At 41.0% G+C, this 17709-nt stretch overlaps 1 protein-coding gene across 1 annotated transcript in view; it reads right to left on the minus strand.

The window, feature by feature from the left end:
* gcgra (glucagon receptor a) overlaps positions 1-17709 on the minus strand; it is a 102574-nt gene that overhangs the window by 14831 nt on the left and 70034 nt on the right. Inside the window, exons 3-10 of the mRNA XM_062036698.1 lie at positions 16939-17035; positions 14022-14129; positions 10973-11067; positions 9348-9442; positions 8992-9181; positions 5930-6089; positions 5788-5848; positions 712-781 (exon numbers count right to left, since the gene is read on the minus strand). Coding sequence (XP_061892682.1) covers positions 712-781; positions 5788-5848; positions 5930-6089; positions 8992-9181; positions 9348-9442; positions 10973-11067; positions 14022-14129; positions 16939-17035 — 876 coding nt within the window. The remainder of the gene's footprint in view (positions 1-711; positions 782-5787; positions 5849-5929; positions 6090-8991; positions 9182-9347; positions 9443-10972; positions 11068-14021; positions 14130-16938; positions 17036-17709) is intronic.

Raw genomic sequence — 17709 nt, forward strand, 5'->3', positions numbered from 1 at the left:
TATCATGTTAGCTCGTAGCTAAAGCATTTCGCCGATGTATTGTCGTGGAGATAAAAGGCACTGAATGTCCATTTCGCGTTCTCGACTCTCATTTTCAAGAGGATATAGTATCCCAGGTGGTTTAATATACAAATCTGCGATCTACAATAGAAAAAGGAGAGAGTGTGGAATCCAATGAGCCAGCTTGTACCTAAGTTACGGTCAGAGCGAAAAAAGATACGTCCATCACTGCCTCTCAAGTCCTTCACTGTAACGTTCCTCATCTACGAATCTTTCATCCTCGCTCAAATTAATGGGGTAATCGTCACTTTCTCGGTCCGAATCTCTCTCGCTCCATTGTAAACAACGGGGAATTGTGAGGAATACTAGCTCCTGTGACGTCACGCTACTTCCGCTACAGGCAAGGCTTTTTTTTTTATCAGCGAGCAAAAGTTGCGAACTTTATCGTCGATTTTCTCTACTAAATCCTTTCAGCAAAAATATGGCAATATCGCGAAATGATCAAGTATGACACATAGAATGGATCTGCTATTCCCGTTTAAATAAATAAAAAAAATTTCAGTAGGCCTTTAATAAATACTGATTTAATATGAACGTTCGAGGTGTAACATTTGCCAAGCCAGTGAGAGAATCCTGCAAGCTACTTTGCTGGATGTGAGTACATATTCAAAATAGTGCATGGAATAAAAATGACAGGAAGAGGGACATTACCAGCACGGCCACCAGTATGGGAGATCGTATGATCCACCAATAGTTCATGTTTATGTTCTGACCCCAGCATCTGTAAAACAAACACATCACGACCTGAAATCACTGTGTTTACCATCCAGATGTTTGAAGACACAATGACAGCACAAAACCACCAACCTACTGGACCAAGACTGTCAAGTTCATTTCCATCGCAAACTACATCGCAGTTAAGGTTTCCCCCGCTTGGAACTGATAAACATACCGTGTACGATATAAGCACATACCCTATTTTTCGGACTTTAAGGCGCACTTAAAATCCTTTCATTTTCTCAAACCTCGACAGAGCGCCTTATAACCCGGTGCGCCTAATGTACAGAATAATTCTGGTTGTGCTTACCGACCTATCATCAAATTCGGAAGACGATGGCAGCCACTAAAGGAGCCCGACGGCTGTTCAACGCAATGGAAGGATTGGGTCGGACTGTGGGAACACAGACTGGAGCAATTTCTGAGTTGAATCGCAAAATGGATCTCATCTTGGAGAAGTTTGCTGAGAAGGAATGATTAAATTGAATTTGAGAGATTCCAGCACGGACACAGAGCAGGCAAGTCATTGTTTGGACTGCTCGAAGAAAAACAACATCTTAATCTACGATTTGACTCCCTCGAATGGCCTCGGTGCAATGGGGAACAGGCTGTTCTGAAGAAGTCCCCCGAGGACTCCTCAAAGATGGACGCTTTTGACCTTCCTTTTTTTCAACAACTCCTGGTGTCGAACTTTGAGATCGGCCCCAGTCCACAAAAACATTTCAACATCTCACCCAAGTTAATTGGGCATACATGCACGCACACGCCCCTCCCCAAATCAACGCCTTCACCACTGCTTAATTCCTCAGGGGCTGGGGGGGCTGAATAGTACTTTATAGCGGCAGCCGGCTCCCAGGACCCCAACTCCCCCCCCTCTGTTGCGAGTTGTTGTGATTACATGTATCATGTTTATGTGTGCCATGCTATGTGAGCTTTTTTCCTCGGACTCAGTCTGGACCCCTCCTGAGGGTCCAGCCTTAGACTGATTTTTTTTTTACTCTTCCCCCTTTCCCAATGTCACCTTTTTCCCACCTTTTTAAGGAGCGCTGTAAGTGGCTGTTCCGTTGGCGGTCCCGTCTTGTCCCCCTGTAACGTATGTCTGCTCTTAGTGGGATTGTGCCAAAAATGTAATTTCAGTTCTTATGTGTCTTGTACATGTTAAGAATGGACACTAATAAAGCTGCTGTGTCTGTCTATGGGGTCTTGGGGCACTAGGAGGTTAACCCCTTTACTACTTTTACCCCAGTTGTCCTTGGCAAAGGCCTAGTACCTGACTGCCCCCTAGTCAGGGATACGGTGAAGACCTCAACGGCGGAGCAGGCGGAAGACGGTAGATTTAAGAACTACCACAACGGCTGCGATGGCGGAAGAAGGCTGCAGCAGAAAAGGGTCCCCAGTCGTCTTGGACTCCATGCCACTAGACCCTGACCCGATTTCTGTCAAGGATGGTGTGGTGACTGTCTGTGCACCAGTCTCCCCACGTTAAACTAAGTCACGCACAGGCATCCTCCATAAAGGGATACACCCCTACCAGGAGGATCGTCATACTCGTTCGAGTGAACGCCGATGATGATGAGTATATATTTGTACCATGAATTGATTAACGTGGACCCCGACTTAAACAAGTTGAAAAACGTATTGGGGTGTTACCATTTAGTGGTCAATTGTAGGGAATATGTACTGTACTGTACAATCTACTAATAAATATGTACTGTACTGTGCAATCTACTAATAAAAGTTTAAATAAATCCAAAAAAAACTTCAAGTATATGACACCAACATTGTTATATGTTCCATTGAAAATATAGAACATTACACACGGCGCTCAAAAATCTGTCAAAATGTTTTAGTAGGACTTTGGTAAGCTATGAAGCCACACCACTTGATGGATTGTACTGTGCTTCAACATAGGAGTATTATTATGCTGTGTGTATAAGGTAAGACATATTATCTGGCGTTTTGTTTCGCAATATTATGCAAAAGCAACTTTTCTTACCTTCTGGTACCTGCTGATCTGTATTTGGGATCTGCATAAGTCCGCCTTTTCTTCTTTTTCTCTATCTTCTTGTTATGTGACATTCATCCTCCACTGTTGCCATTTCTAATATAAAGTAGTGTAAAGTTCTTACTTGTATCTGTCAGTAAACTCACCATGAAAGCACTAAAACATACCGGTGTAGTGACTTTACATTATTCACCCAAGGAACTTTAGTTACTAGAGAGTTCCGGTGGGACGCTTTTTCACGGGACACATTTCCTGTGTTGTTGTTGCACTAGTGGGCCACGGATTGCACGCTACACCGCTACAACAAAGATGACGGGGAGAAGACGCTGTCGAAGTGGAGGCACGTAAATAAGACCGCCCATCCTGAAGAGACTGTCAGGAAGTGACTTGAAGATGATGTGTAAAACATCATCTATGCAACATTTTGAGCAAAGAACCACCATTACATGTTATGTAGACCAGTGGTCCCCAACCTTTTTGTAGCTTGAAAATTTGTCCCACGGACCGGGGGGGGGGGGGGGGGAGATTTATTTTTATTTTTTTTATTTTTTTTATTTTTTTTTTTCCATAAAGAAATACAATCCTGTGTGCTTACGGACTGTATACCTGCAGACTGTATTGGTCTATATTGACATACACATACACAATATGTATATATAGTGTTTTTATGTTGATTTAATTTAAAAAATAAAATAAAATAAAATAAAAAAAAATTAATTATTATTTTTTTTTTTTTTTAATTTCTTGCGCGGCCCGGTACCAATCGGTCCGCGGACCGGTACCGGGCCGCGGCCCAGTGGTTGGGGACCACTGATGTAGACCACAAGGAAATCTTTTACTTTTAGAAAATAATCATAATATGACCTTTTAATGCACCTTTTGTATGAAAATAGACCTGAATAGACCCGCTCATCGGCAGTGCGCCTTATTATCCGGCGCGCCCTATGGTCCGGAAAATACGGTAAATGTATAGTATAATCATCTCATGCTAGTAAACAATTATCATCATTGTTTACCAACCAACTGATGTAAAAAAGCTGCTCTGGTGTCACTAGTCAAGGTGACAAGCAGACGTTAAAGTTCAGCTTTCTCGGGCCACATAAAAATGAAATGGTGGGCCAGATGTGGCTCCCGGGCCTTGAGTTGGACATCCGTGTACTAGATTGTGCATCTTATGTAACGAAGCCTCGGACCATATTAACAAGGCGCCAACACCAAAAGAGCTTTGACATCATTTCCATATTTGGATGCTCATAACAGAAGTGTGTGTGTGTGTGTGTGTGTGTGTGTGTGTGTGTGTGTGTGTGTGTGTGTGTGTGTGTGTGTGTGTGTGTGTGTGTGTGTGTGGTTTGTTGTCGTCCACTAATGAGGTGTTAGATTTACTGTCCTCTGTCCTGCATCAACGTTGACATTGTTTGGAAGCAAAGAAGAAGAAGCTGCTAACATCAGACACCAACAAAGTGTTGTATTAAAAACTAAAGGTTGTTCTTATATAAACTGCAATATACATACGTAACAATTGCAGAGTGCACTTTTAATCAAATGTTTAAAAGTTCAATAAATATCTAAAAAAAAAAAAGTAATTTAAGAAAATATTTAGGAAATGCAGTAATTTAATTACCAATATATTTATTTCTTCACATGGTTTGCATATTTAACAGCCTTTATTACGTATATTTCTTTATTTTAAATGATTTCACGATATTCCATCCATCCATTAGGGAGGCCTGAAGCTGTTTTGATTATTTCTTATAAATGTTTTACAAGGATTATTATCATGTCTGCTTCTAAGTAGTGGAAATGTTAGCATTATTAAACAATCTTAGATTAGTTTAGTGTAGCTTAGCATAGTTTTTACTATTTTTATATCACAGCTTAACTAAGTGTATCGTGGTAAACAACATTAGCTTGAGTTGAGGTTAGCTTAGCATAGTTGACCTGGTTTGGTTTAGTTAAATTTAGTTTCTTCTAATTTAGAATAAGTTAGCTATGCTTAGTTTAACTTCACGGCAAATTAGATGTCTATTGTCTATTTTTGACACTTTATAGATATTTTGGCCTTAAGAAATCTTAGCTAGGTGTACGCTAGCCTAGCATTGTTTTTGGAGTTTAGTTTATCAGAAGTTAGCTAGTTTAGCTTACCTATAATTAACAAATAAAAGTAATGATTGTATTATCGTGTCTACTTTTGAGTGTAGATTTAACACGATAGTATTAATAAACAATCTTAGCATAGTTAACATTGTTTAGTTTAGTTAAATTTAATTTCTCCTCATTTAGAATAAGTTAGCTATGTTTAGTTTAACTTCACAGCAAATTAGACAGGGTTAGGGTTGGGGTTGAGGTTAGGGTTAAGGGGGTGTGCACTGTCCGTCTACAACCCGTCAAGGGTTAGGGTTAGGGTATGTCTATTGCTTATTTTTGACACTTTATAGATATTTTGGCCTTAAGAAACAATCTTAGCTAGGTGTACGCTAGCCTAGCATTGTTTTTGGAGTTTAATTTATCAGAAGTTAGCTAGTTTAGCTTACCTATAATTAACAAATAAAAGTAATGATTGTATTATCGTGTCTACTTTTGAGTGTAGATTTAACATGATAGTATTAATAAACAATCTTAGCATCGTTAACATTGTTTAGTTTAGTTAAATTTAATTTCTCCTCATTTAGAATAAGTTGGCAATGTTTAGTTTAACTTCACAGCAAATTAGATAGGGTTAGGGTTGGGGTTGAGGTTAGGGTTAAGGGGGTGTGCACTGTCCGTCTACAACCCGTCAAGGGTTAGGGTATGTCTATTGTTTATTTTTGACACTTTATAGATATTTTGGCCTTAAGAAATCTTAGCTAGGTGTACGCTAGCCTAGCATTGTTTTTGGAGTTTAGTTTATCAGAAGTTAGCTAGTTTAGCTTACCTATAATTAACAAATAAAAGTAATGATTGTATTATCTTAGCTAGGTGTACGCAGGAGAATTAAAGTGACAGAAATCAGCAGTGTAGACACTTACTCTTGATTCTCATGAAGATATTTGGCGATGACCCAGGGAACAAGGAATATTAAGGGTGTACCTGTGAAGAAATGGTTATTTCTATTAGCGTGTTGATAGTTATTTCAAGTCGTGTAACTTGCGGTCGTGAATGCCGGCTCACCCCAGCCGATGCACAGGTAGATCTGGAAGTAGTTCTTCTCTGTAAACACGGTGATGACCAGCAGGTTGTGGAGGTAGATACCTTCCACCAGGAGCCAGTAGCTGTTGGCCAAGATGCTGTATTGCATCATCACCGCCGCCACTCGACAGCTGATGGTTATCTGTCAAACCACATTCAAATAACAACGATGTCTGATAATGTCCTAAATATGACAGTTGATATAGTCTAGTCAGCTTTGTGGGTGACACGGTCACCATCTTTAGTTGCCAATAGGTTGTATTCACCTGACGTCACATTCGCCTCATTAACCAGGTGAGACTCAAAGTGTTGTCGAAGTGATATTTGGCCTTTATCGAAGAAAAACGCCCTATGCCTGCGTTGTTTTAGGCTGTTGGAACCGTTCAAAACCCGAAAAATGATAACAGTTTCTTCAGAGTTCCTCGAGAGTTAGTCAAGAAGGGCAAAAGAGTGCAAGGTTTTTACGGAATACGACGAGAAAACCGGGACGGTGTGGCTCTGTGCCATAAATTGAAGGGTTCCAGGTTCGATCCCCCACTTTCGCAATCTGAGTCACTGTCCACCTTGTCCCTAGTGCCGCCCACACTGCTTTAAAATGTAGCTTCCAGATGTAGACAATGGGTTTCACTATGTAAAGGGCTTTGAGTCTCTAGAGAAAAGCGCTATAGAAGTATAATTCACTTTACTTCACAACTCAGTACTAGTGGTTAGAGTGTCCGCCCTGAGATGGATAGGTTGTGAGTTCAAACCCCGTCCGAGTCATACCAAAGACTATAAAAATGGGAGCCATTACCTCCCTGCTTGGCACTCAGCATCAAAGGTTGGAATTGGGGGTTAAATCGCCAAAACTGATTCCTGGGCGTGGCCACCCCTGCTGCTCACTGCTCACCTCACCTCCCAGGGGGTGATCAAGGGTGATGGGTCAAATGCAGAGGACAAATTTCACCACACCTAGTGGTGCCACAATCACACCACAATCATTGGTACTTAATCATTGGCAAGATTTTACGGAATACGACGAGAAAACCGGGACGGTGTGGCTCGGTGCCAGAAATTGGAGGGTTCCAGGTTCGATCCCCACCTCCACCATCTTAGTCACTGCCGTTGTGTCCTTGGGCAAGACACTTTACCCACCTTGCCCCCAGTGCCGCCCACACTGCTTTAAAATGTAGCTTCCAGATGTAGACAATGGGTTTCACTATGTAAGGGCTTTGAGTCTCTAGAGAAAAGCGCTATAGAAGTATAATTCCCTTTACTTCACAACTCAGTGGTCTAGTGGTTAGAGTGTCCGCCCTGAGATGGGTAGGTTGTGAGTTCAAACCCCGGCTGAGTCATACCAAAGACTATAAAAATGGGAGCCATTACCTCCCTGCTTGGCACTCAGCATCAAGGCTTGGAATTGGGGGTTAAATCACCAAAAATGATTCCTGGGCGTGGCCACCCCTGCTGCTCACTGCTCACCTCACCTTCCAGGGGGTGAACAAGGGTGATGGGTCAAATGCAGAGGACAAATTTCACCACACCTAGTGGTGCCACAATCATACCACAATCATTGGTACTTAATCATTGGCAAGATTTTACGGAATACGACGAGAAAATCGGGACGGTGTGGCTTGGTGCCAGAAATTGGAGGGTTCCAGGTTCGATCCCCACCTCCACCATCTTAGTCACTGCCGTTGTGTCCTTGGGCAAGACACTTTACCCACCTTGCCCCCAGTGCCACCCACACTGCTTTAAAATGTAGCTTCCAGATGTAGACAATGGCTTTCACTATGTAAAGGGCTTTGAGTCTCTAGAGAAAAGCGCTATAGAAGTATAATTCCCTTTACTTCACAACTCAGTGGTCTAGTGGTTAGAGTGTCCGCCCTGAGATGGGTAGGTTGTGAGTTCAAACCCCGGCCGAGTCATACCAAAGACTATAAAAATGGGAGCCATTACCTCCCTGCTTGGCACTCAGCATCAAGGCTTGGAATTGGGGGTTAAATCGCCAAAAATTATTCCTGGGCGTGGCCAACCCTGCTGCCCACTGCTCCCCTCACCTCCCAGGGGGTGAACAAGGGAATGGGTCAAATGCAGAGGACAAATTTCACCACACCTAGTGTGTGTGTGACAATCATGCCACAATCATTGGTACTTAATCGTTGGCAAGATTTTACGGAATACGACGAGAAAATCGGGACGGTGTGGCTCGGTGCCAGAAATTGGAGGGTTCCAGGTTTGATCCCCACCTCCACCATCTTAGTCACTGCCGTTGTGTCCTTGGGCAAGACACTTTACCCACCTTGCCCCCAGTGCCACCCACACTGCTTTAAAATGTAGCTTCCAGATGTAGACAATGGCTTTCACTATGTAAGGGCTTTGAGTCTCTAGAGAAAAGCGCTATAGAAGTATAATTCACTTTACTTCACAACTCAGTACTAGTGGTTAGAGTGTCCGCCCTGAGATGGGTAGGTTGTGAGTTCAAACCCCGGCCGAGTCATACCAAAGACTATAAAAATGGGAGCCATTACCACCCTGCTTGGCACTCAGCATCAAAGCTTGGAATTGGGGGTTAAATCACCAAAAATGATTCCCGGGCGCAGCACCGCTGCTGCCCACTGCTCCCCTCACCTCCCAGGGGGTGAACAAGGGGATGGGTCAAATGCAGAGGACAAATTTCACCACACATAGTGGTGCCACAATCATACCACAATCATTGGTACTTAATCATTGGCAAGATTTTACGGAATACGACGAGAAAACCAGGGCGGTGTGGCTCGGTGCCAGAAATTGGCGAGTTCCAGGTTCGATCCCCACTTACGCCATCTTAGTCACCACACCTAGTGTGTGTATGACAATCATTGGTACTTTAACTTGAACTTTAAACTCATCACAGAGCCAACACAGATATACAGACAACATTCACGCACTAGGGACCATTTAGTGTTGCCAACCAGCCTACAGTATCTAATGCTATACACAATTCACAATGTTGTTTTTTACAACACTGAGATTATTTCTAATCCTCACAGGCGTCATCGCTCACCTTTTGCTTGTCCACTGACCTCATTGTTGACCAACAGGTCTACGGGCGACATGGAGGCCTGTGAGAATCCCTGCTCCTGGTCCGGGCTCAGGTCCTGCGAGGTAATGTTCGCCTCCATGAGCGCATCCTTGATGAGGATGGACAACGCCCGCAGGATGAAGGAGGCAAAGAGGTTCATGTGGATGTTGTTCCTCATACAGTGCAGCTTCCTGTTGAACATCACATTTTATCTTCCATTTTCACTAATCCTCTTTGGGAGCAAGTGCTGTTTATTACCTGAAGAATATCAGTATGCTATTTATTACCTACCTGAAGAATATCAGTATGCTATTTATTACCTACCTGAAGAATATCAGTATGCTATTTATTACCTACCTGAAGAATATCAGTATGCTGAGTGCCAACACCAGAGCCACCAGAGATAGAGAGTATCCAATTGTGTACATGATGCGAATGTGTCGGTAGTACTGCTGCACACACAAACAACTTAGTCTCACTTCAGTGAACTCTCAACAAATAAACATGTCACAAACATCCATGAACTTTTGGTGCATCTAAGTACATCCTGTGCACCACCCCTGCCAAACACATATGGAATCACCGGACTTGGGGGAGGTCATTCAGTTGTTTAATGTTGTAGAAAAAAACAGATAACAAGACATGACAAACATTTTTTCAAATGGTGACTTCACTGGTAAGTGCTGCTATTTGAGCTATTTTTAGAACAGGCCAGCGGGCTACTCATCTGGTCCTTACGGGCTACCTGGTGCCCGCGGGCACCGCATTGGTGATACCTGCTCTAGCCTTTAAATAGACCCCCTTTTTAGACCAGTTGATCTGCCGTCTGTTTTCTGCTCTGCCCCCCTCTCCTTCGTGGGAGCGTGGGGGGCACAGATTCGGTGACCACAGATGAAACGCTAGCTGTCCAAAGTCAGGGACCCAGGGTGGACCACCTGTGCATCAGTTGATGACGTCTCTGCACTGCTGACCTGTCTCCACTCTAGATGATCTCCTGCTGGCCCCACTATGGACTGGACTCTCACTATTATGTTAGATCCACTATGGACTGGACTCTCACTATTATGTTAGATCCACTATGGACTGGACTCTCACACTATTATGTTAGATCCACTATGGACTGGACTCTCACTATTATGTTAGATCCACTATGGACTGGACTCTCACTATTATGTTAGATCCACTATGGACTGGACTCTCACTATTATGTTAGATCCACTATGGACTGGACTCTCACACTATTATGTTAGATCCACTATGGACTGGACTCTCACTATTATGTTAGATCCACTATGGACTGGACTCTCACACTATTAACTAGATCCACTATGGACTGGACTCTCACACTATGAACTAGATCCACTATGGACTGGACTCTCACTATTATGTTAGATCCACTATGGACTGGACTCTCACACTATGAACTAGATCCACTATGGACTGGACTCTCACACTATGAACTAGATCCACTATGGACTGGACTCTCACACTATGAACTAGATCCACTATGGACTGGACTCTCACACTATGAACTAGATCCACTCTACGTCCATTGCACCAGTCACCCCTAAATGATTATGTTTTTGCAGTGTTTCTTACAGGCAGAAAGTTGCCATTTGAAAATGACTATAGTTTTGTCTGTTATCTGCTTTTCTCTCGCCAAAATGAAACAAGTAAATGAACATCCAAGACTGGTAATTCCATAACTAGGGTTACATTTGGTGTGCATCAACATCTGCCGACTTAAACGTGTCAGGCATGAATGCAGTAAACACGTGTCTCCATGGTAACAGCTGCAAAATCCTCATTTCAATAAAGTGGTCTGCACCACTTTTGCAGTTGTCATCAATTGTGCAGACAGTCTTGGTAGATCACACACAACACGCCTACTAACAGTACGCACAATTCTATAGGTTGCACATGCGGTTTAGACCTGCTATTTGGATCTTGGTAGTTCAGTTCCCAATGTGTGCTGTTCTTACCTGACTGGGATCATTAGAGTCGCACTCGCTGGTGTTCTTCATAGTTACCCACTGACCGTTAGCGTTACACTCCTGGTACACCATTCCATACTGAACTACACACAGAAACACACACAGCTTAGCATGTAACAGCATCAACATGCGGGCTAGAAGGTGGTAGTTAGGGATGCACCCAAATGAAAAGTGTTGTCTGAAACCAAGAATGCAGCAACAAAGGTCAAAAATCCAAACATCGAATTGAGTTACTATACAAATTATTACCATTGCATTTCCAGCTATGACCGTGTATTTACCTCAATAGAATCAAGGCATTGTCCTTGCACAAGTGAATAGTCATCATTCAGACAATAAAACAATCATACAATTATGAAAATATGTATTTGCCACTGATATTCCAACCATGTTAAATGAAAATAATACATTATACGGTAATATATTTTATTATAATACACTAACAAGCAGAACTGGTGTCGCCGTGCTACAAAGTAGAAGTCTACAATATACGTATATATGTATAATCATTTGAGGTGCTTACTATGACGTCTGTCACACCGCTACCTCTCTACCTGGCTGTTATCTGTCACCACCCTGGGCCCTATTTGGACTTTATCAGTGAATTTTCAGAGTTTGTCGCTGATCTAGTGACGCACGCAGATAATATAATTATAATGGGGGATTTTAATATCCATATAAATACCCCGTGCGTGGCGCTCCAGACTATAATTGATAGCTGTGGTCTTACACAAATAATACCTGCACCCGCCCATCGCAACGGTAATACGATAGACCTGGTCCTTCTCCGGGGTGTTACCACCTCCAAAGTTATGGTACTCCCGTACACTAAAATAATGTCCGATCATTACCTTATAAAATTTAAAGTTCTGACTCATTGTCAACAAGCTAATAATAATAATAATAACTGCTTTAGGAGCCGCAACATTAATGCTGCCGCAACTACGACTCTTGCTGGCCTACTGCCTGCCGTAATGGCGCCATTCCCAAATTATGTGGGCTCTATCGATAACCTCACTAACAACTTCAACGACGCCCTGCGCAACGTCGTTGATAGTATAGCACCGCTAATGCTAAAAATGGCCCCTAAAAGGCGTACCCCATGGTTTACAGAAGAAACTGGTGTCGCCGTGCTACAAAGTAGAAGTCTACAATATACGTATATATGTATAAACATTTGAGGTGCTTACTATGAGGTCTGTCACACCGCTACCTCTCTACCTGGCTGTTATCTATCACCACCCTGGGCCCTATTTGGACTTTATCAGTGAATTTTCAGTTTGTCGCTGATCTAGTGACGCACGCAGATAATATAATTATAATGGGGGATTCAATATCCATATGAATACCCCGTGCGTGGCGCTCCAGACTATAATTGATAGCTGTGGTCTTACACAAATAATAAATGAACCCGCCCATCGCAACGGTAATACGATAGACCTGGTCCTTGTCCGGGGTGTTACCACCTCCAAAGTTATGGTACTCCCGTACACTAAAATAATGTCCGATCATTACCTTATAAAATTTAAAGTTATGACTCATTGTCAACAAGCTAATAATAATAATAACTGCTTTAGGAGCTGCAACATTAATGCTGCCACAACTACGACTCTTGCTGGCCTACTGCCTGCGGTAATGGCGCCATTCCCAAATTATGTGGGCTCTATCGATAACCTCACTAACTTCAACGACGCCCTGCGCAACGCCGTTGATAGTATAGCACCGCTAAAGCTAAAAAAGGCCCGTAGAAGGCGTACCCCATGGTTTACAGAAGAAACTGGTGTCGCCGTGCTACAAAGTAGAAGTCTACAATATACGTATATATGTATAAACATTTGAGGTGCTTACTATGAGGTCTGTCACACCGCTACCTCTCTACCTGGCTGTTATCTGTCACCACCCTGGGCTCTATTTGGACTTTATCAGTGAATTTTCAGAGTTTGTCGCTGATCTAGTGACGCACGCAGATAATATAATTATAATGGGGGATTTTAATATCCATATGAATACCCCGTGCGTGGCGCTCCAGACTATAATTGATAGCTGTGGTCTTACACAAATAATACATGAACCCGCCCATCGCAACGGTAATACAATAGACCTAGTCCTTGTCCGGGGTGTTACCACCTCCAAAGTTATGGTACTCCCGTACACTAAAATAATTTAAAGTTATGACTCATTGTCAACAAGCTAATAATAATAATAATAATAACTGCTTTAGGAGCTGCAACATTAATGCTGTCACAACTACGACTCTTGCTGGCCTACTGCCTGCGGTAATGGCGCCATTCCCAAATTATGTGGGCTCCATCGATAACCTCACTAACAACTTCAACGACGCCCTGCGCAACGCCGTTGATAGTATAGCACCGCTAAAGCTAAAAATGGCCCCTAAAAGGCGTACCCCCATGGTTTACAGAAGAAACCAGAGCTCTTAAACTATCATGCAGAAAGCTACAACGCAAATGGCGTGCGGCTAAACTTGAGGTTTTCCATCAAGAATGGTGTGATAGTTTAATAACGTATAAATGCACGCTTAGCTTAGCTAAAACTAATCACTACTCCAATCTCATCCGCCTCAATAAAAACAATCCTAAATATTTGTTCAGTACAGACTTAGCCTTGTCTTGGTTTAACTCTTATCTTACTGACAGGATGCAGTGCGTCTCCCATAACAATGTGACCTCGGACTACGTTAAGGTAACGTGTGGAGTTCCCCAGGGTTGGGTTCTTGGCCCTGCACTCTTCAGCATCTACATGCTGCCGCTAAGTGACATCATACATGTTAGCTTCCATTGTTATGCTGATGACAGCCAACTCTACATGACCCTAAAGATGACCAACACGCCGGACTGCGGACCCTTCCCAGATTTCTCGTAGTTCCTATTGGCTTGACTTTTTTCTTGCCCTGATGTGGGATCTGAGCCCCTCTAATATTTTTACATTGCATATTTTGCAGATCCTTGTCCGCATCTCAGGCAATTTTGGGCCATTTTGGTACGAAAATGTATCTATACATCACTAGTGGTAGTCGTACCTTCATGGTACCACGGTAGATACCACGGACATGACACGCTAACGGTAGTGTTGGGTAGTCCGTCAGGCCAGCAGGCGTACTTGTCGAAGGTTCTGTTGCACACAAGACCTGCAGGTAGTAAACAAACAAGATGGCTAAGACCATTATGGCGCTCTTTCATCTTTACTACAGAGTCCATTAGTGAGCTTCTGCCTGTTAGCACTTTGTTAGCGCTTTGATCTTCTCTGCTAATGTAGCAGTAGAGTCCAACATGACGGATATTCAGTACAGGCCAAAAGTTTGGACACGACTTCTCATTCAATCTTTATTTTCATGACTATTTACATTGTAGATTGTCACATGAAAACTACGAATGAACACATGTGGAGTTATGCACTTAACAAAAAAAAGGTGAAATAACTGAAAACATGTTTTATATTCGAGTTTCTTCAAAATAGCCACCCTTTGCTCTGATTACTGCTTGGCTTTGCTCACTCTTGGCATTCTCTCCATGAGCTTCAAGAGGTAGTCACCTGAAATGGTTTTCACTTCACAGGTGTCATAGTTTTGATGTGACAATCTACAATGTAAATAGTCATGAAAATAAAGAAAGTGCATTGAATGAGAAGGTGTGTCCAAACTTTTGGCCTGTACTGAATATATATATATATATATATATATATATATATATATATATATATATATATATATATATATATATATGTATATATACACACTGTATTTTTCGGAGTATAAGTCGCTCCGGAGTATAAGTCGCACCTGCCGAAAATGCATAATAAATAGGGATGTCCGATAATGGCTTTTTGCCGATATCCGATATTCCGATATTGTCCAACTCTTTAATTACCGATACCGATATCAACCGATACCGATATCAACCGATATATGCAGTCGTGGAATTAACACATTATTATGCCTAATTTGGACAACCAGGTATGGTGAAGATAAGGTACTTTTTAAAAAAATGAAACAAATAAAATAAGATAAATAAATTAAAAACATTTTCTTAAATAAAAAAGAAAGTAAAACAATATAAAAACAGTTACATAGAAACTAGTAATGAATGAAAATGAGTAAAATTAACTGTTAAAGGTTAGTACTATTAGTGGAGCAGCAGCACGCACAATCATGTGTGCTTACGGACTGTATCCCTTGCAGACTGTATTGATATATATTGATATATAAGGTAGGAACCAGAATATTGATAACAGAAAGAAATGGGGGGAGGGAGGTTTTTTGGGTTGGTGCACTAATTGTAAGTGTATCTTGTGTTTTTTATGTTGATTTAATAAAATAAAAAATAAAAAACAACAAAAAAAACGATACAGATAATTTAAAAAAAACGATACCGATAATTTCCGATATTACATTTGAACGCATTTATCGGCTGATATATCGGACATCCCTAATAATAAAGGAAAAAAAAACATATATAAGTCGCACTGGAGTATAAGTCGCATTTTTGGGGGAAATGTATTTGATAAAAGCCAACAGCAAGAATAGACATTTGAAAGGCAATTTAAAATGTCTAAAGAATAGTGAACAACAGGCTGAATAAGTGTACGTTATATGAGGCATAAATAACCAACTGGTATGTTAACGTAACATATTATGGTAAGAGTCATTCAAATAACTATAACATATAGAACATGCTATACGTTTACCAAACAATCTGTCACTCCTAATCGCTAAATCCCATGAAATCTTATACGTCTAGTCTCTTATGTGAATGACATGAATAATATTATTTCATATTTTACGCTAATGTGTTAATCATTTCACACATAAGTCGCTCCTCAGTATAAGTCGCACCCCCGGCCAAACTATGAAAAAAACTGCGACTTATAGTCCGAAAAATACGGTATGTATAAAAAAAATATATATATATATATATATATTAGGGCTGGGAATCTTTGGGTGTCCCACGATTCGATTCAAAATCGATTCTTGGGGTCACGATTCGATTCAGAATCGATTGTTTTTCAATTCAACACGATTCTCGATTCAAAAACGATTTTTATTTTTTATTTTTTTTATTTTATTTTTTTTATGATAACAATACACAACAATACCATAATAATGCAATACAATTTCAAAACCAAACCCGACCCAGCAACATTCAGAACTGCAATAAACAGAGCAATTGAGAGCACACAAACATGACACGGAACAATCTAAAAGTGGTGAGACAAAAATGAATATTATCAACAACAGTATCAATATTAGTAACAATTTCAACATAGCAGTGATTAAAAATCCCTCATTGATATCATCATTAAAAAATAATAAAAAAAATGAACAATTGTGTCACAGTGGCTTACACTTGCATCGCTTCTCATAAACTAAATGTCTAATGATAATGTCAATGAGGGATTTTTAATCACTGCTATATTGAAATTGTAACTAATATCGATACTGTTGTTGATAATATTCATTTTTGTTTCACTACTTTTAGATTGTTCCGTGTCGTGTTTGTGTCTCCTCTCACTTGCTCTGTTTATTGCAGTTCTGAGTGTTGCTGGGTCAGGTTTGCTTTTGGAATTGGATTGCATTGTTATGGTATTGCTGTGTATTGTTTTGTTGGATTGATTAATTAAAAAAAAAAAAAAAAAATTAATAAAAAAAAAATTAATAAAAAAATTTTTTGTAAAAAAAATAGATTTTTTTAAAAATGATAATCGATTCTGAATCGCACAACGTGAGAATCGCGATTCGAATTCGTATCGATTTTTTCCCACACCCCTAATATATATATATATATATATATATATATATATATATATATATATATATATATATATATATATATATATATATATATATATAGTTGAGGTTTCTGTGGTTTATCCGTTTTTATCCTTTATTTAACGAGCCCAGAATGAAATGGAGGGTTCACGTGCGTCCCGAGCGTCCTCACCACTGTTTGGAGGCGCTCTGCTGTTGTTGCGCTCACACTCGTCCATGTACAACTTCCAGCTCTCCTGCAGCTTATCCATGGTGACAGCCGGGGACGTCTGGACATGGAGGGAGACAGCATTTTGAAAAGGATGAGAAGCGATGATGAGACACGACTCTGCATGGACTTCATTTGTTTGACTTCAGCGGGTGTATACTGGTGACATCATGAGAGTGACACACACTTCAATGTGTGAATATGGCGGGCGGGGGGGGGGGGGGGGGCACAGGGTGACATTACACACACGCTGTTAACAAAAGTGTTTAGACGTCCACGTCAAACATGCTTTGCATTGTCCGGTAGGGCAGACGAGGTGAACAAAATAATAATAATAATAATAGATTTTATTTGTAAAAAGCACTTTACATTGAGTAAACAACCTCAAAGTGCTACAGTGTATTAAACAAAATAAAATAAAAAATAAAAAGATAATAAAAAAATTTATAAAAATAAAAACTAGAACAGCCAAATAGCTAAAACTAGCATGCATATATCTCTAAAAAAAAAGGCTTTTTTAAAAAGAAGGGTTTTTAAGCCTTTTTTTAAAAGCATCCACAGCCTGTGGTAGCCTCAGGTGGTCAGGGAGAGCGTTCCACAGACTGGGAGCGGCGGAGCAGAAAGGGACAAGCGGTAGAAAATGGATGGATGTGGGGTTCGTTGGCCGCTTCGTCTCGTATTAGACATAAGAGAAACGTGCGGAACAAGAATAATAATAAAGTTTGAAGTATGAGC

The sequence above is a fragment of the Entelurus aequoreus genome, linkage group LG25 (genome assembly GCF_033978785.1).
Source record: "Entelurus aequoreus isolate RoL-2023_Sb linkage group LG25, RoL_Eaeq_v1.1, whole genome shotgun sequence".
Classification (NCBI taxonomy): Eukaryota; Metazoa; Chordata; class Actinopteri; order Syngnathiformes; family Syngnathidae; genus Entelurus; species Entelurus aequoreus.